At 40.5% G+C, this 20,172-nt stretch overlaps 1 protein-coding gene across 4 annotated transcripts in view; it reads right to left on the bottom strand.

Annotated features, from left to right (window-relative positions):
- Positions 1–20,172, bottom strand: part of CD84 (CD84 molecule) — a 38,328-nt gene that overhangs the window by 16,112 nt on the left and 2,044 nt on the right. For 3 of the 4 annotated variants that reach the window (XM_057302332.2, XM_034938505.3, XM_003811873.4), the window contains exon 2: positions 8,126–8,467. The exons of the other annotated variant lie outside the window; for it this stretch is intronic. In XM_057302332.2, the coding sequence (XP_057158315.1) occupies positions 8,126–8,467 (342 nt within the window). The remainder of the gene's footprint in view (positions 1–8,125; positions 8,468–20,172) is intronic. 4 annotated transcript variants of the gene reach the window in all.

Below are 20,172 nucleotides of genomic sequence, written 5' to 3'. Positions count from 1 at the left end.
ATCATACAGCTGGCAAAGTATGCCTAATCCCAACATTAGTGTTCTTTCCACTATGCTGTCCATCGGTATAGAAACTGATTCAATCATCTTATATTAATCGAACATTCACAATTGCTAAGCACTGTGAAACCTGGGAATAATACTATTCATTCATTCTTTTTCAACAAATACTTCTGGAGCATCCACTATGTACCTGATGATGTTGGTGCTGGGAATACAGTGATAAACAATATACAAAGTCCCTGCCTTTATGGAACTTGCATTTTAGTGGGTGACCTATATACCTGAATTGCATCTGTCACAACATGGATTACCCACATTTCTGTGTTTTTCTGCAATGAGGCAGATGAACAGTGAAATCTTTGAGAAATGGCCAAGGTGTTCTCTATGCTAGAAACTAGTGTTGCCCAAAAGAAATGTAATGTGAGTCACTTATGTAATTTTAAATTTTCTAATAATCACATTTCAAAAGTCAAAACAAGCACGTAATATTAATTTAAATTATGCATTATATTTAACCCAATATAACAAAAATTTCTTTTCCCTAATATGAAAATTACTGGGGAGGGGGCGTCTGCCATCTCTGTGGTTCAGTAGCTTCAGCCATTCCAGCCTACCAGCTTTGGAGAGTTCAAATGATCTGGAGGAGGAAGGGTCCCCTACAACGCGGCACAGCTGCTTTGCCAGATCAGACTGCTGCTTTACTCTCACTGGGTGGGACCTCCCTGCAGGGGCTTCAGCCACTCTAGCCAGGGTTATACAGACAGAGTTTTGAATTCTCCCTGGGACAGAGCTCCTATGGGGAGGGGCGGCCACCATCTCTGCCATTCAGTCAACTCAGCTGTTCCAGCCTGCTGGCTTTGGAGAGTCCAGAGAGTCTGGACAAGGAAGGGAGCCTCCAATGCAGCACACCTGCTCTATCAAAAAGCAACCAGACTGATTCTTTTTGTGGGTCCCTGATCCTGTTCCTCCTGACAGGTTGAGACCTCCCAACAGAGCTCCCTAGCCACCTCCTACAAGTGTATTCAGGCTGGCAACAGGTCAGTACACCCCTGGGATGGAGCTTCCAGAAAAAGGAGCAGGCTGCCATCTTCGCTGTTTTGCAGACTTCACTGGTGATACCTCCAGGTATAGGAAAAACTGAGGCAATTAGGGTCTGGAGTGGACCCTCAGCAAACTGCAGCAGCCCCACAGAAGAGTAGCCTGACTATTGAAAGAAAAACCAACAAATAGAAAACAACAGCATCAACAAAAAAGACCTCAGAAAAACCCCATTGGAAGGTCAGTGACCTCAAAGATAAAAAGTAGATAAGCCCACAAAGATAATAAAGAATTAATGCAAAAATGCTGAAAACTCAAGAAGCCAGGATACCTCTTCTTCTCCAAATGACCACAATACATCTCCAGCAAAAGCAAAGAACTGGGCTGAGGCTGAGATGGCTGCACTGACAGAAGTAGGCTTCAGAAGGTGGGTAATAACAAACTTTGCTGAGCTAAAGGAGCATGTTCTAACTCAATGCAAAGAAGCTAAGAATTATGATAAGACAATACAGGAGCTGATAGCCAGAATAGCCAGTTTAGAGAGGAACATAACCAACCTGATGGAGCTGAAAACCACAACACGAGATATTGATCACAACTATCAACAGCAGAATAGACCAAGTGGAGGAAAGAATCATAGAACTTGAAGACTATCTTTCTGAAATAAGACAGGCAGACAAGAAAAAAGAAAAAAGAATGAAAAGGAATGAACAAAACCTCCAAGACATATGGAGTTATGTAAAGAGACCAAACCTATGACCAATTGGGGTAGCTGAAAGAGATGGGGAGAATGGAACTAAGTTGGAAAACATACTTCAAGATATCATCCAGGAGAACTTCCCCAGCCTAGCAAGACAGGCCAACCTTCAGATTCAGGAAATGCAGAGAACACAAGTGAGATACTCCATGAGAAAATCAACCCCAGGCCATGTAATCATCAGATTCTCCAAGGTCGAAATGAAAGAAAAAATGTTAAGGCAACCAGAGAGAAAGGCCAGGTCACCTACAAAGGGAAGCACATCAGACTAAAGGTGTACCTCTCAGTAGAAACTCTACAAGCCAGAAGAGATTGAGGGCCAATAGTCAACATTATTAAAGAAAACCATTTTCAACCCAGAATTTCATATCTGGCCAAACTAAGCTTCATAAGTGAAGAAGAAATAAAATCCTTTCCAAACAAGCAAATGCTGAAGGAATTTGCAACCAGCAGGCCTGCCTTGCAAGAGCTCCTGAAGGAAGCACTAAATAAGGAAAGGGAAAATAGGTACCAGCCACTACAAAAATACACTGAAGTATGCAGACCAGTGACACTATGAAGCAACTACATAAACAAGTCTGCAAAATAACCAGCTAGCATCATGATGACAGGATCAAATTCACACATAACAATACTAACCTTAAGTGTAAACGCGCTAAATGCCCCCAATTTAAAAAAATCACAGAATGGCAAACTGGTATGCTGAGACCCATCTGTATGCTGTCTTCAAGAGACCCATCTCACATGCAAAGACACACATAGGCTCAAAATAAAGGGATAGGGAAAAATTTACCAAGCAAATGGAAAACAGAAAAAAGCAGGAGTTACAATCCTAGTTTCTGAAAAAATAGACTTTAAAGCAACAAAGATAAAAAAAGACAAAGAAGGACATTACATGATGGTAAAGGGTTCAATTAAACAAGAAGAGCTAACTATCCTAAATATATATGCGCACAATACAGGAGCACTCAAATCCATAAAGCAAGTTCTTAGAGATCTACAAAAAGACTTAGACTCTCACACAATAATAATGGGAGAGTTAAACACCCTACTTACCATATTAGACAGACCATTACGGCAGAAAGTTTACAAAGATATTCAGAACCTAAACTCAGTTCTGGATCAAGTATACCTGTAGACCTCTACAGAACTCTCCACCCGAATTCCACAGAATATATATTCTTCTCAACACCGTATGCACTTACTTTAAAATTTATCACATAATAGGAAGTAAAACACTCCTCAGCAAATGCGAAAGACCTGAAATCATTCAGGGAAACAGTCTGTCAGATCATAGCACAATCAAATTAGAGCTCAAAATTAAGAAATTCACTCATAACCACACAATTACATGGAAATTGAACAATCTGTTCCTGAATGACTCTTGGGTAAACAATGAAATTAAGGCAGAAATCAAGTTCTTTGAAACTAATGAGAACAAAGAGACAATGTACCAGAATCTCTGCAAGGCAGGCTAAAGGATTGTTAAGAGGGAAACTTACAGCACTAAATGCCCACATCAAAAAGCTAGAAAGATCTCAAGTTAACAACCTAACATCACAACTAAAAGAACTATAGAACCAAAAGCAAACAAACCCCAAAGCTAGCAGAAGATGAGAAATAACAAAGATCAGGGCTGAACTGAAGGAGACAGAGACACAAAAAACTCTTCAGAAAATCAACAAATCCAGAAGTTGGCTTTTTGAAAAAATAAAAAAAATAGATAGACTGCTAGTTAGACTAGTAAAGAAGAAAAGAGAGAAGAATCAAATAAACACAATAAAAAATGATAAAGGGGATATCACCACTGACCCCAAAGCAATACAAACAACCATCAGAGAATACTATAAATATCTCTATGTACATAAACTAGAAAATATAGAAGAAATGGATAAATTCCTGGACACTTACACACTCCCAAGACTGAGCCAGGAAGAAGTTGAATTTTTGAACAGACCAATAACAAGTTCTGAAATTGAGGCAGTAATAAATAGCCTACCAACCAAAAACAAAACAAAACAAAAGCCAGGACCAGACAGATTCACAGCTGAGTTCCACAAGAAGTACAAAGAAGAGCTGGCATCATTTCTACTAAAATTATTCCAAAAAATTGAAAAGGAGGAACTCCTCCTTAACTCATTCTGAGGCCATCATCATCCTGATACCAAAACCTGGTAGAGATAAAACCAAAAAAGGAAACTTCAGGCCAATATCCTTAATGAACATTGATGCAAAAATCCTCAGTAAAATGCTGGCAAACCAAAACCAGCAGCACATCATAAAGCTTATCCACCACGACCAAGCTGGCTTCATCCCTAGGATGCAAGTTTGGTTCAACATATCCAAATCAGTAAGTGTGATTCATTACAAAAATAGTACTGAAGACAAAACCCACAGATCATCTCAACTGAGGCAGAAGGGCCTTCAATAAAATTCAACATCGCTTCATGTTAAACACTCTCCATAACTTAGGTATTGAAGGAACATACCTCAATATAATAAGAGCCACATATGACAAACTCACGCCAATATCATACTGAATGGGCAAAAGCAGGAAGCATTCCCTGTGAAAACCAGCACAGGACAAGAATGCCCTTTTTCATCACTCCTATTCAACATAGTATTGGAAGTTCTGGCAAGAGCAATCAGGCAAGAGAAAGAAATAAAGGGTATTCGAATAGGGAGAGAGGAAGTCAAACTGTCTCCTTTTGCAGATGACATGATCCTATATCTAGAAAACCCCATCATCTCAGGTCAATAGCTTCTTAAGCTGTTAAACAACTTCAGCAATCCTCAAGGATACAAAATCAATGGGCAAAAATCACTAATGTTCCTATACACAAACAGCAGGCAAGCAGAGAGCCAAATAATTAATGAACTCCCATTCACAATTGCTACAAAAAGATTAATGTGCCTAGGAATACAGCTAACAAGGAAAGTGAAGGACCTCTTCAAGGGGAACTACAAACCACTGCTCAAAGAAATCAGAGAGGACACAAATAAGTGGAAAAACATTCCATGCTCATGGATAGGGAGAATCAATATCATGAAAATGGCCATACTGCCCAAAGTAATTTATAGATTCTAAGCTATTCACATTAGACTACTATTGACATTCTTCATAGAATTAGAAAAAACTACTTTAAAATTCATATGGATGAAAAAGAGCCTGAATAGCCAAGACAGTCCTAAGCAAAAAGAACAAAACTGGAGGCATCACACTACCCAACTTCAAACTATACTACAAGGCCAAGGTAACCAAAACAGCACAGTACTGGTACAAAAACAGACACATAGACCAATGGAACAGAATAAAGAACTCAAAAATAAGACCACACACCTGCAATTATCAGATTTTCGACAAACCTGACAAAAACAATGGGAAAAGGATTCCCTATTTAAAAATGGTGCAGGGAGAACTGGCTAGCCACATGCAGAAAATTGAAACTGGACCACTCCCTTATACCTTAAACAAAAATTAATTCCAGGTGAATTAAAGACTTAAATGTAAAGCCCCAAAGTATAAAAACCCTATAAGAAAATCTGGGCAATACCATTCAGGACATAGGCACGGGCAAAGATTTCATGATGAAAATGTCAAAAGCAATTGCAACAAAAGCAAAAATTGACAAATGGGATCTGATTAAACTAAAGAGCTTCTGCACAGCAAAAGAAACTATCATCAGAGTGAACAAACAACCTACAGAATGGGAGAAAATTTTTCCAGTCTATCCATCTGACAAAGGTCTAATATCCAGAGTCCACAAGGAACTTAAACAAACGTTTAAGGAAAAAACAAACAGGAAAAAAAAAACACACACACAGCCCCATTAAAAAGTGGGCAAAAACCATGAACAGACACTTCTCAAAAGAAGACATTCATGCAGCCAACAAACATGTGAAAAAAAGCTAAACATCACTGATCATTAGAAAAATGCAAATCAAAACCACAATGAGATACCATCTCCTGCCTGTCAGAATGGCAATTATTAATAAAGTCAAGAAACAACAGATGCTGGCAAGATTGCAGGGAAAAAGAAATGTTTTTACAATGTTGGTGGGAGTGTAAATTAGTTAATTCCAACCATTGTGGAAGACAGTGTGGCCATTCCTCAGAAACCTAGAGGCAGAAATACCATTTGTTCCAGCAAACCCATTATTGGGTATATACCCCAAAGAATATAAATCATTCTATTATAAAGATACTTGCACATGTATGTTCATTGCAGCACTATTCACAATAGCTAAGATATGGAATCAACCCAAATGCCCATCAATGATAGATTGGATAAAGAAAATGTGGTACATATATGCCATGGAATACTATGCAGCCATAAAAAGGAACAAGATCATGTCCTTTTCAGGGACATGGATGGAGTTGGAAGCCATTACCCTCAGCAAACTAATGCAGGAACAGAAAACCAAACACCACATGTTCTCACTTATAAGTGGGAGATGAATGTTGAGAACACATGGACACATGGAGGGGAACAACACACACTGGGACCTGTTGGAGAGGGGTTGGGGGAGAGAGAGGATCAGGAAGGTTAGCTAATGGATGTTGGCCTTAATACCTAGATGATGGAATGATCTGTGCAGCAAACCACCATGGCACACATTTACCTATGTAACAAACTTTGACATCCTGCACATGTACCCCTGAACTTAAAATAAACATTGAAGAAAAAAAAGAAAATTATTGAGATATTTTATATAATTTTTTGGTGCTAAGATTTCAAGATCTGGTATGAATTTTACACTTACAGCACATCTCAATTTGGACTCACCACATTTCAGATGCTCAAGAGCTGCATGTGTCTAGAGGCTACCATACTGAACAGGGCAGCACTAAGTCCGTACTTTCTCAAACTTTGGCACAGGTGGGAATAATCCAGAGATAACATTAAACACAGATTCCTGGACTTCATTCATTCACAAAGGTCAGGGGGAGGACCTGAACATTCGCATTTCCAAAAAGCTCCCAGTTGATGCTGATACTGCCAGTCTACAGACCACACTTGGGGTAGCTTGCAAAACAAAGCACGCACATCTCCCAGTGAATTGTGGCAATTATAATGATGATAACAAATAGTTATAATATTTTACCTTTCAAAAGCACTTTGCATTAACTACTAGAAATTCAAATTAAAACTAAATTGAGTTATAACTGCACACCCATCAGAATGGCCAAAATGAAAAATAATAACACCAAATGCTAGTGAGGATGTAGAGAAACTGGATCACTCATACATTCCTGGTGAGAATGGAAAGTTGAAAACAGTTTATCTGTTTCTTTTAAAGTTGTAAATGGCCTTATCATAAAATTACATTCTTGAGCATTTATCCCAGAGAAATAAAAACTTATTTCATGCAGAAATGTGTACACATATATTCACAGCAGCTTTATTTGTAATAGCCCCAAACTGGAAAGAACTAAAATGTTCCTCAAGAGGTGAATGGTTAAACAACCTAGTGCATCCATACCATGGAATACTATCTAGCAATAAAAAGGTATAAACTATTAGTACACACAAGAGTTTGGATGAATCTCAGTGACATTACGCTAAGTGAAAAATACCCAACCTCAGAAAGATACACCTTCATTATTCCATCTACATAACATGTGTGAAATGACATAGTTGTAGATGTGAACAAACTGGTTGTTTTTCAGGGACTGGGGAAGGGAAAGATGGAGATGTGGCTATAAAGGGAGAGTATGAGGGAATCTTGTGATGGTTAATCTTGATTATGGTAGTGGTTACACAAAACTACCCATGTGATTAAATTGTACAGAGCTACACACATACTCACACATAAATGAATGCATGCATACGTGGTGAAACCTAAATAAGCTCTATAGATTGTGCTAATGTCAATTTCCTGTTTTTGATATTGTGCTATAGTTATGCAAGGTGTTAACACAGGGTGAAGGGTACATAGAACCTCCCTGTATATTTATTTGTACCTTCTTTGCATCTATCATGATCTCAAAATGAAAAGTTTTTTTAAAGCACTTTGCATACACTATCTCATTTGATCCTCATGATAACCCTGGGAAGTGAGTAGTATGATCACTGACATTATGTAAAAAAGAGAACCAAGGCCCAGGGGACCAACTACTGATGGAAGATTACATAGCTAAAAACAGGCAAAGTCAGGACTGAAATAAGACTACATCCTCTTATAAATATTGATGTATCAATATGTAAGTATTTATAGATATAAAAAGATTTAGGGGACCCAATTATCAGAAATGTAGATGTGTTTCAGATAGCAAACTTGCAAAGTAAAAATAAAACACAAGCTCTCCGTCTTCCCATGACTTACGATAGATTTGCAGGTTGTAGCGCTTGGTGGTGGTGTAGGGATCAGCCTGTGTATTTATGTCTGCTTTGTAGTCTCCTGCGTCTTCCATTCTCAGATCGCTAATGACCAGATTGTAGTTCGGACCTAAGGCATGTATCCGTTCATAATAATTTCTGTGGGTCACAGTAACTACGGGTGCTGTTTCTGAGTCTCCTGGTGTTACATAAGCAACAGATGTTTTAGAAGTCCAAGCAATGATTTTAACTTGCCGTGGTTCTCGGATATTTACAGGGAAAGTGACTGACTCTCCCAGAATCCCATTCACTGTGAAGATTTCTGAGTCTTTTCCAGCTGCTTCCGGCCCTGAGAACATAAAAAGAAAACTGTAGCCATCTGACTGTTGCAGCTTTTTCACTTCCTAATCTTTTTGGCCTTGGAGCTCCCTGAGGAGCTGCCACAAATGCAGTTCACCCAGTTTCTTGAGGATGCCTTTTTTTTTTTTTTGGCATTCTACTCTAGGTGTATTTAATATGTTATGACAACTAAATTTTCTAACGCATTCTCATTCAAAAACTAAGTTTCTCACTAGAGATCCATTTTGTTAAAAATATTTTTACCTAGACTTACAGACTCTGAAAGCTAGAAGGCATTTGAGAGGTGAAGGCCATAAGCCTCCACGTAGTCTAAGATATTAGGTGCACTTCTTTCCCGAGATCATATTGCCAAGTGGTGGAAGAGCTAGAACAAGAACCTGGAATATCTTGGCTGATGGACTCTTGGGTCATTGCTTTTTATTTTCCTGTGATCTCTGCAAAAAGCAAGTAACACTTTTGTCTCTTTTCTTGGAAGATACAAGCAGAGAGTGCTTTGGAGTCTCTGGAGAAAATATTCCCTAAGTTGGTGATTTTTAGGGATATTTTTCTGTTTACTTCCATATTCCTAGTCTCTAGAAGAGTGCCTAACACAGAGAAGGGGCTTAATAAATATTTGTGGAATTAACTGATAGAATTTACTCATGAGTTTCCTAGACTCTCTTGGAACAACTTCTGAAGTAAGCAAGTTTCGTTTATTCATTCATACATTTGTGAATGGTTGCATGTATTTATTCAGGATCAGTTTTGTTCCAGATACTATGGTGGGTATTTGTTAATTTAATTTATAATATAAGTGTTTGTTGGACATCTACTCTTTTAAACAAGATACGAGGAGCTGGGGATACAACGGCGAGAAGAAACAGATATAATTCTTGCTCTTTGAGACTTACAATCAGAGGAAGATACCAATGTTGATCAGATAACCATAGAAACAAATGGATAGGCACAAAATATGTAAGCATTATGGTGATTTGAGAGAGACCAGCAAGGGGACTTGATCTATTCTGGGAATCCAGGGAACATTTCCTAGTGAAAACTTAAGGATGAATATTTTAAAATGTAACATGGGAAGATGAAAAGCTTATTTTCTCCTCCCTTTTCTCTCCTCTATCACTTTTGAAGATAAACTGATTTAATATATAGTTTGTAAAATGAGAGACAATGTAATTTCAAGACATTATTTTTCTGCTCTTTCTCCTCCTCTTCTTCATTATCCTATAATTCTCAATGAGGGCTCTTTAGTGAGAAACACTGTTTGGGGCAAGCATGGATGATATCCAAAGTATTTAATAACCAATATGACGTGGGCCTTGACCAATCAGAAAGGGTGTTAGTCATAAACAAACTAGTTGAGCGGTTCTGGTGTGTACTGGTTGCATGTAGGCTCTGATGACCAGACATCAGTTTTCCACGTAAGTGGGTTCAGGTTGACCCTAAAGTTTATCCAAGGCTTGGTATATGGAAGAATAAGGATCATAAAGTATACACGTCACTTGAAAGTGGCACAAAAAAAGCGATTTCTTAACCTGATGGTGTTGTCTCACTATGGCTACCCTTGCTCTTCAGCTCAGCAACCACTGAAAGAGCCCCAGGAACAGCTGATGTAAAGCTCTTTCCTTTCTGACCAACAGAGATTTTCCCTTAGGAGCAGTATCCAGGACAAGGCCTGAGGATTTAGTTGGGGGTTGGCTAAGTACAGAAGATACAACAGGGTGGGGAGTATGTGGAGTGGGAGTAGGAAGGGGGAAATTGGGAACCCTTATCTGCAAACATTTATTAACTGCTAATTATGTGTCAGATGCTGTGTTAGGGACACAGGGATAAACAGGACATCGTTGCAGCCCTGAGGAGCTCACAGCCTAGAAAATAAGACAGATGTGGTCACAAGTGAAAGACAATACAACATGATGAGTGCTAAATGGTAAAAGCAATAGAAATAAGCCATTGGGGTAGCGGGTCAGAAAGAGGCTAATGCTGCCTTTGGTGGTAAGAGTCATAGTTTGCCAAAATTCAAGAACATTAATTCCTCCCAGATAAACTGTTTTTCTGGGCTGACGGGTTCTAGGAGAGGGGTATTTGGAGTGTCCCAGCCTGAATCCCTGGATGGTCCAGGCATGGGCATGTGATCTGTGCAGTTGCACAGAACCCTGAGCTCAAAAGGACCCTGAACTGGACTTAAGGCTGCGTTGCCACCTTTAAATTCTACATATTATTTAAACAAGGGGCCCTCCATTTTCATTTTGCACTGGGCCTCGCAAATTATCTAGCCAGTCCTGGTCTCAGATCTCCCACGTCTCAAGTCTTTTTTGAAGTCAGGCCCTAGTGCTTAATTGCCACACCACTCTGTGGATTGAGATTAGGTGTGAGGAGAGAGACAGAACATAGATTCCACAGACTCGTAATTTTGCTGGGTTCTCTCACTAAACCCCAGGAAGTATGTAGGTAGATTGTTAAGGCTGAGACCTTCTTAATATTAGGGCCGTTGAGCAGCCACAGTGGTTGGTGTGTGGTGCAGTTTTAAAAGTATGTCTCATCTCCTGTAGCAAGTCATTCAGGAAGTGTTGGTGGGGTATCAAAGAGCAATCAGGCAGTGGGGGTGGTGGGTAGGCAAAGCTGGGGGAAGCTGTTATTTGTGCTGCTGGTGTTGTTGGCAAGAATACTTTGCTTGCTGGAAAAGGCAAAGGGGTTGCACATGTTTAAGATGAAGATTCTGCCACCTTCAAACACTCCAACTGTGCTCTGAGAGAAGCAGCTGCAAAACCATTGCATGCAGTGGAAAGATAGGGAGGCAGAAGGTGTAGGTGCAAGTACTTCTACTTATGAACTGGACAACCTTAACGAGGTCACAAAACCTTTCTTATTTATTTATTTATTTTTAGACAAAGTCTCACTCTCTCACTGTCACCCAGGCTGGAGTGCAGTGGAGTGATCTTGGCTCACTGCAACCTCCACCTCCCGGGTTCAGGCAGTTCTCCTGCCTCAGCCACCCGAGTAGCTGGGATTACAGGTGCATCCCATCACGGCTAGCTAGTTTTTGTATTTTCAGTAGAGAGGGGTTTCACCATGTTGGCCAGGCTGATCTTGAACTCCTGACCTCAAATGCTCTGCCTGCCTCAGCCTCCCAAAATGCTGGGATTACAGGTCACAAAACCTTTCTGAACCTCAGTTTCTTCATCCATAGAATGAAAATAATAATTATGCTATTTGTCCTGTTTGGTGAGCAGCAAATGATGTAATATGAGTAGAAATGCTTTGCTGATCATCAAGGTAAAATAAATGTTAGTTATTTCTGGAGTTGATACTGATATATTAACATTCATCGTATGTTCTTTATCATCACTTTAACAATTGGTACATGCCCTTTGGGCCTGCCCTAGGCCACCCTTATGATGGTGTTGGTGATGCCGGGGCCATACTGGAGCATATATCAAAAGCCATTTTTAAGGGCTAATTCAAGTAAAGCCTGGAGGGACAGTTTCAGGTACCCTGGATAGACTTTATTCTGCTCTTAAAAGATTTTAAGATTTAAAAGAAAGAGTGTCCATATCAATCAATCCCAATATTTATTTTTCTAGGTGCTAAAGGGACTCTAACATTATGTTATCACTGGAAGTGACCTTAGTAAAATCTAATTTCAGAGATAACTGGTGGCACAGAAACATCTTGAGGACTTACCATGAAATGCACTATGCTAGTCTACGGCAAAGACAGATTCTCTGCCTTTTGGGGGGAATTTGATACCCGGTTAGGGAAATAAGATACACACACACACACACACACACACACACACACGCACACACACAATTCTCCTTTGCAATATGAGATAGTGATTAATAAATTCAAGTGAATGGTAGAAACAGTGATTACGGTACGAATTCTAAGAAGGGAGGGATTGCTGAGCTGTAGTGGTTAGAAAAAACATCTCAAAGAAAGTAGAATTTGAGGAGGATTTTGAAGGCTGAATAGAATTCTACTTGATGGAAAGGGAAAGGAAGGGTGTCTCAAGTCCTCGGATCCTGAATAAAAGTTTAGAAGCAGAACCTGTGATGTTAATTGGATGAATATAGATTTGCATATCAGAGTGGGGAGAGGTACAGCTGGAGATACAAATTAGGTTTAGATTTGAAACAGCCTTGAGTTTGAGGTCTCCATCAGAGGCAGAGGGGAACTATTAAGGTTTTTGCGAGTGAAGATTAAAATAATGTTTTAGTCATTGTAATGTAGTAATGATGTGTGGGGAGGAAAACAGGAAGGAGAGGCTGCATCAGAGAGGCCATTTAGGGATACTGTAGTCTTCTGGGCATGAACCAGGGGACGATAATGGGAATGGAAAGGAAGGGCTGGATTTGATGATAACACAAAGAAAGGCAAGAAATAAAGAGGCATCTGCTAGAATTCAATTGTTCATCAATGTATTTTGAGTTTCTACTTTATGTCATTGAAAAACTCATAAAGTTTATGATGGAAAGAAGTCAAAGGGAGAAGAAAGTTTAGTCTTAGAAATATTAAACTTCAGATGATGGTGGACCATGTAAGTAAGCTGTTGGAAGGATGGAAGATAAGGAGAGAGAATGGACTTGAAGTATTATTTGGGGCACTGTGGCAGAATCTGCTAGCTGTTTTCCAATATTTGTTCCCTCCTTCATTCTTATTAATAGAATCACTAATTTTTAGCAGGGCATAGAGCCACCCAGAGTAAAGACTATATTGTCCTGCTTTCTTCTAGCTAACGTTGGTCATATGACTAAGTTCAGCACAACAGAATAAAAATGGAAGTGTTGTATATGACTTCTATGTCTTTAAGAAGAGTGGGGAACCTGGCACGGTGGCTCACATCTGTAATCCCAACACTTTGGGAGGCCAAGGCAGGTGGATCGCTTGAGTCCAGGAGTGCGAGACCAGCCTGGGTAACATGGCAAAACCCTGTCTCTACAAAAAAGTACAAAATATACCTGGGCATGATGGTGCACACCTGTAGTCCCAGCTGCCCAGGAGGCTGAGGTGAGAGGATCACCTGAGCCCGAGGGGGTCAAGGTTGCAGTAAGCCAAGACCACACCACTGCACTCCAGCCTGGGTGACAGAGTGAGACCCTGTCTCAGAAAAAAACCAATAAATAAATACATAAAAAGAGGGAAATTTGCTGTTTTCATCTCTTCCTTGCTTTTGCAGGCCAGAAGGTCATGACAGCTGGATCTTAGACAGACATTCTGAGTCATGAGTAGGAAGCCAAGTTCTGAGGATGGTGGAGCAGGAAGATAGAAGTCGGAACCCCAATGACCTTGTGAACTATTCTACTGACTGTGAACTGCCAACTCCGCACTTTTTTACATGAGCAAGAAATAAACCTCTTTCTTGTTTAAGCCATTCTTATTTTAGTGTCTCTGGTACTTACTGTAACACTGAAATCCAGTGGGTTTAGAGATCATCCACAGAAATGGCATGGGTGAAGTAGAGGAGGGTCATTCAGGAAGAGTAAGCCTGAAGTCCACGACTGAGCCCTGTGAAAGTGCTCACATTTATAGAAGAGACACCATCAAAAGAAACAGAAGAGACCAAACAGTAAGAGTGCAAGAGAGGCACCAATAGCGGGCCATATCACAGAGAGGAGAAAGAGTCTCAAGGAGGAGATTGCCACTGATGTCTAATGATTCAGTGTTCAATGGGATAAAGACTGAAAATGGCCCTGGGTTTGCCCGTTATGAGGTTATTGATGGCCTTTGAGAATGTAGTACAAGTAAGACAACTCGATGGAAGGCCAGAGTCTAGGGGACTGACAGAGTAGGTGGTAAAGTGTGGAGGAAAAACTTGACAGTGAAAGAAGTGTGATGAGATAGAAGGTCAGGTAAAACTAATTTATTTTTGTTTTAAAATAGAAGAGACTGGGGGTTGAGGGGGAGGTGCTAGGGAGGGTAAGCAGAGAGAGATGTCCCCAGTGGGCCTGCTCTAGGTTAGATGCTCCTGCTCATGGCCTCTGTGGAACTCCAGGTTTCCCTCTCATAGCACTTGCCACATTGTGTGGTGGTCATCAATCTGCGTGTCTGTGTTCTGGACACTGTGAATGACTGAGTCCAGGGGCCTTGCCTTAAACCTCTGGTATGCAGAACAGCACAAGATACACAGGCTACTAATGCTTGTCATGGAACAAAAGATGGAAAGGAAAGGGCAGGCAGTGGAAGCTGTAGGTTTAAGGAGGGTCACACCCTCACCTGAAGTGGAAAGGGGAAAGGAAAGGATGAGTGAAAGAGCAAAGGTATTTTGAGATGTTATTAAAGATGGTGATAGGAAGAGGCTGCTTGGTGAAGTAGAGTGAGCATAGATTTGAGCCAGGTGGGCTTGTGCTCATGTTCAATCCCTGACATTTGCTGAGGCCCTGATCTTACTTGACTACAAGATGGGCTATAATAACACCTGCCTTATAGAATTGTTTTGAGGACACATAGAAGGTGCTTAATACACAGTGGACATTTTGGAATAGATAGGATAAAATGGAAGATAATCATTCTTGGTGGCCTTCCTCTCTTCAGTAATGTAGGAGGGGAGACTAACTGGCAACAGTGAGGAGGCAAGAGTGGGACCAGCTAGGAGGTATACAGACTAAAGGTGCCGATTTTGAATCTAGGAATATTTGAACCTAGCTGTGTTATCTTGAGAAAATTACTGAAATTCACTGTTCCTCAGGTGCCTCATCTGTAAAGTGTGGATAATTATTAAATGCAATTGCGAAGATAAAGCACTTAGCACAATGCCTGGCACATATAAATGGTAGTTGCTATTATTTTGGTGAATGTAAAAATTGGGGGGGGGGAATGTTACTATAAGGAACACCATAGGGAGTCAACAAGAGATTGATGAAGGGGATCAAGTGTTTGCTAAGTACCCTTGAGAGCCCAGTGAAGAAGTGGTAACCCACATTTACAACCTTTTCCAAAGAGTGTGATTTCGTGAACTTCTTATGCCAGAACACAAATGGGAAAGGTAGGAGAAAGGTCATACCTCCAGAGGAGAAGCAAAGGCAAGAAAAGGCTGAAACCCTGGGGTGCAGGCTTAGATGGAAAAACCTGTTCACTGTGACTCTTAGGTAGCTATGGCAAAGAGGGAGCCCAGGACTCAGGGGGCAGGATGACCAGTGTTGAAAGAGATCACTGAGGACTGGTTGCTCACTGGAGGTTGCCTTCCCCTCCTGGATTGGGCTGGGGCACCCTTCCCAAATGCAATACACCTTTCTGTGTCTAAGATGATAACCCTGTTTCCCTGGATGATCCTAGGGATATGGATGGATTTTACAAATGTACATTTCATGGTTAGGCAGCTCAAAGCCACTGACTAGAAGAAGACAATAGGGATCGTGAGAAAAAGAAGAATATTTGAAAAAACAAAAAACAAATAGAAAAGAATCAGAAACCCATATATATAGATTGTATAAAGATTGTTGAGGTATGAGGCTTTTAACTCATGAGAGGAAAATTCTTCAAGGCTGGGCAAGCAAAACTTACTGATGTTTTGGGTGGAATCCAAAGTCAAATATGGATGACAATGGAGAGATTATATAGACCTAAAACCCCATAATCCTCCTTAGATTCTATTAAAAATGAACACAGTGTACCCTTGGAGTCTGGGGAGCTCTCCATTCTCCTTTCATAATCTTAACCATCACTACTAGGCTCTGTCTGATCTTCCCCTACTTCCCTACTCCAACCACATCAGCTCCCTCTGTTCTGTAAACAGGCCAAGGGCACTTTGCCTTAGAGCTTTTGCACCTGTTGTTCTCCTCTTTTCCTACCACACTCTTTTCAGCAGTCCCCCACTTTGTTCGGGGTTTTCTCCCAACATCATCTCATTAGAAAGAGCTTTCCTGGTCACTGTGCCTAAAATAGCAATCCCCACCCCATCCTTCTCTCTTGCCTTGCCTTACTATCCTTCTCTTCACTGCAGTTATCACCACTAAAGCATTGCCTGTGCTTATTTATTGATTGTCTCCCAACCCATCCCCTCAATACACTGCTACTATAATGCAATTATCAAGAATGTGAGTCTTTTTCTGTTTCAATCACTACTGTTCCTCCAATAACTAGTGGATGATTATTAAATGTTTGTTGAAAAAATGAACACCAGCCTGGGAAACACAATGAGATCCCATCTCTATGAAAAAGAAAATAAAAAAAAAATTAGTCAGGCATGGTAATGCATGCCTGTAGTCTCAGCTACTTGGGAGGCTGAGACAGGAGGATCACTTGAGCCTGGGAAGTCAAGGCTGCCATGAACCACGATTGTGCTACTGCCCTCCAGCCTGGGTGACAGGGCAAGACTCTGTCTCAAAACAAAAAACAAAAACAAACAAAACAAAAAACAAAGCTTTTTTTTTTTGCAACTGACTCAATTAATCTTTTCCAACAATAGAAAAACAAGGCAGAAAATCTCAGCAAGAGAAAGAGTGAAGGCAAGAGAGGACTCTTTACTGATCTCTGGGTCTTGATGTGAAAGGTCAAGTATTTAAACTGATTATTAACAAGAATCAGATGGCTAACTGCAATTTCTTTCTATATTCTATACTGTTTGTGAAGAAAATTTTTTAGATCCACAAAATGGTGACCCACAGCATAGTTAGTAAAAGTGTCCTGAATCAGGGATTAGGAAACATGTTTGAGTCTAGGGTCTGTTGTTGACTAAATGACCATGAATGTCACTTACTTGCTAAGTCAGAGGGTTCTAGTTGGTAAAAGAAATAAAACAGAGCTGTCCTGCCACTTTGAGGAATTATTAGGATTAAATGACATGAGGGTGCTCTCAAGTGTGTGTACTAATGGAGAAGAGTCTAGTGGTCCCAAGGAGAGCGTTGCCTTGTGGAATCACCTGTGTGTCACCATGGGTTAGTCACTGAGAACTAGCCTGCCTGGGCTAGAATCCTGGCTCTGTCAGGGACTGGCCATGAACCCCAGGGAAAGTCAGTAACCTCTCTGTGCCTCGGTTTCCTCAGTTTTAAAATGAAGGTAATATTAGCACATTAATGAAGGTAATAGTAGCACAATATTTGACCTCATAAAAATATTATGAGGGTTAAATGAATTGATATTTGTAGACCTCTTAGAATAGTGCCTGGCATATACTAGGCACTATATATGTTTGCTACGTAAAACAAATAAACATCTTCAAAGAGACTAAAATAACACCTCAGACAACTATGAAGGGAAACATTAGAGTTGGGGTATTGGGGAGATGTTAAAGTCAGCAAGTAGCTATTAATAAGAGTGGAAATGGGGAAGACTGCACAGTTGCTTAACAGACACCTCCACCCCCTTACTTTCTTAGGATCCTCCAGACAAACATTTCTTGTTCTTTTTTTGTGGCACTAGCTAAACTTCCCCTCCTCTTCTCCACCCACTGCCTCCTAGAGTCAAAAAGTGGGGGTGGAACATCGCTGAGTATTGTAGGTCTGGGAGAGTGACCAGAGGTAGCTTTAGCATGTGGTACCCAAAAAAGAGTCCATTATAACTGCTCACACTGAGTGAAGGGACATAGAGGGGAAGAGGAAGCACAGGGCTGGGCAGGCAGAAATTTTGTGTCATTCTCCAAAGCGACGGAAAGTCCTTGATCATGAGGTTTTAAGAAAAAGGAACTTACTACCCTCATGCAATAGTACATTGTTTTCCCCTGGGAGTTTTATATTATATCACCTTTATTGGGATTTAGGTTTACTTGAATCAGTTCCTTCAAAACACACACACACACACACACACACACACACACACACAAAATCTCAAAACAGATATGAGATCATGGCCATCCGTTTTAACACTGCTGCCCTCTATTAGCGTGTACTTGAACACTGAGTATAACAAAGGAAACAAGAGTACCTAGTCAGTTCCACCTATATCAGCCCCCAGCTGATTGCTCATACCTCTTTCTAAGTTTCACATAGATGAGCCCAGTGATCTCCCAACTTACAGGTCCATCCCTCTCCTAAGGTCCAAGACAAGAAAGGTTTGATTTAGGAATACTCCAGTAGCCTGAATGGCTTGGCACTGACCATCAGGCTTCTGTTGTGAAGGTGCTCTGGCTGCCTTGTTGGCCTCCATATTGATCTCCAGGACTGCTTCAGCAGTTGGAGCTGACAAAGTAGGCCTCCACTGCCTTCCACTGAAGGCCTGAGTTATCACAGGGGGAACAGCTTCCCAAGCTCTGTTTGGAAGCTTGGCTTTTGATAAACAGTTTTACCCATAAATAATATATTTCCATTTCTATAACTGGATTTCTGCTTTTGAGCCCTTTTCTGAATGTCTATGGTAGTCATCTGTTTAAATCTCATTCTAATACAGAGAACTTGTCCTTATCTTGAAGACCCCTCGATGCAAGGACTTCAGATCAGTGGCACGTTGTTTTGTCAGCATACTTCCACATGTATGCTTCCTGTCTCCGAGCCCCAGGATGATGGTTGGGGTCCAGTTACCCATAGTGGGCCCACTCATTTCTTAGAATTTTAAGTCTCAACTGCTGAAATGCCCATGACCATGTTTAACATCCAACAAGACATCAACATCATGCTGATATTGGACTTTTATTTGTTTAAAGAAACTAATTCAAATCACATTTGAATAATATTAAAGTGAATGGTATTTGAAAGATGTCTGGAGATGGTTATTTGCTTGGGTATTCTGCCTCACTGCCCTGCCTAAACTTCCGTTATTGGCAAGGACCTGCCAACAGCTCCTTCCTCCTCTGTGGGTGGGTATAGAGAAAGGCACAGCTTCTATCCGAATAATCCTGTCTTGACAGAAATAAATAAATCATCACTCTTTACTGACATATTCCCAAACATTAATAGTGGGGAAAGTAATTTACTCCACTTCAGCATCAATGTGGGTGGAGGCAGCATAACTCAGAGGTGAAGTCTAAGGACTCTGAAGCTTAAATTCTACTTCTTTCACTTTTTGGTTAAGTGACCTTTGACTCTCTGTGTATCAATGCTTTCATCTGTATATGTGCACATAAACCGTATCTATCTCATAGTGTGTTGTAAGGATTAAACAAAATAATAACTGTAGACTACTTAGAGTAATGCTGAATATGCAGTGATTGCTCCATAAATGGTTATTTATTACTATTATTGATGGGAGACAAGACAGGGAGTTGAAGAAATAGAAATAAGAATGGGGCAGAGAAAAGGAAGAATTAAGAGTATGAGACAGAATATGTAGAGGGGATGGGCAAGGATTAAAACTGGTGGACTCCTTCATCTCCTACCCTCAGAGTGGGAGTGTCTCCCAGGGTATGTGGAGAGACAGTCAGAGTCATGGTGTTTCCAAAGTCATGATCAGAAAGTTGGCATCAGAGCATAAGACTGTGAATTTTGACTCAGAGAAAACTTTTCCAACATGGAACAGTCATAAGTTTGCACACTCAGACTTTCCTTATGTCGGTGATTTCTGAGGGGAAATGGGGATTTCTCCCTGCATCTCTCCACTGCTTCTCAGCCTCTTCAACTGCTCTGAATTCCAGGGAAATGTGTAAAGTGTAGACTCCTAAGCCCAATACTGAATGTAAGGGACTATCTCTACCAGGAACAGCAGCAGGAGGAATTCACGGTATATTTTTGTGCTCAGAAAAGGTTTGCAGAATAATCCTTAAGAGGCAAACAGATAATTCAGTAAAGGTGGACAGTATGTAAAAAGTACTCCTGGCTTCACTTTTATATAAAC

This window comes from Pan paniscus, chromosome 1, assembly GCF_029289425.2.
Source record: "Pan paniscus chromosome 1, NHGRI_mPanPan1-v2.0_pri, whole genome shotgun sequence".
NCBI lineage: Eukaryota > Metazoa > Chordata > Mammalia > Primates > Hominidae > Pan > Pan paniscus.
Note: the sequence above shows the minus strand (reverse complement) of the source record. Positions and strands in the feature narration are given on the sequence as shown.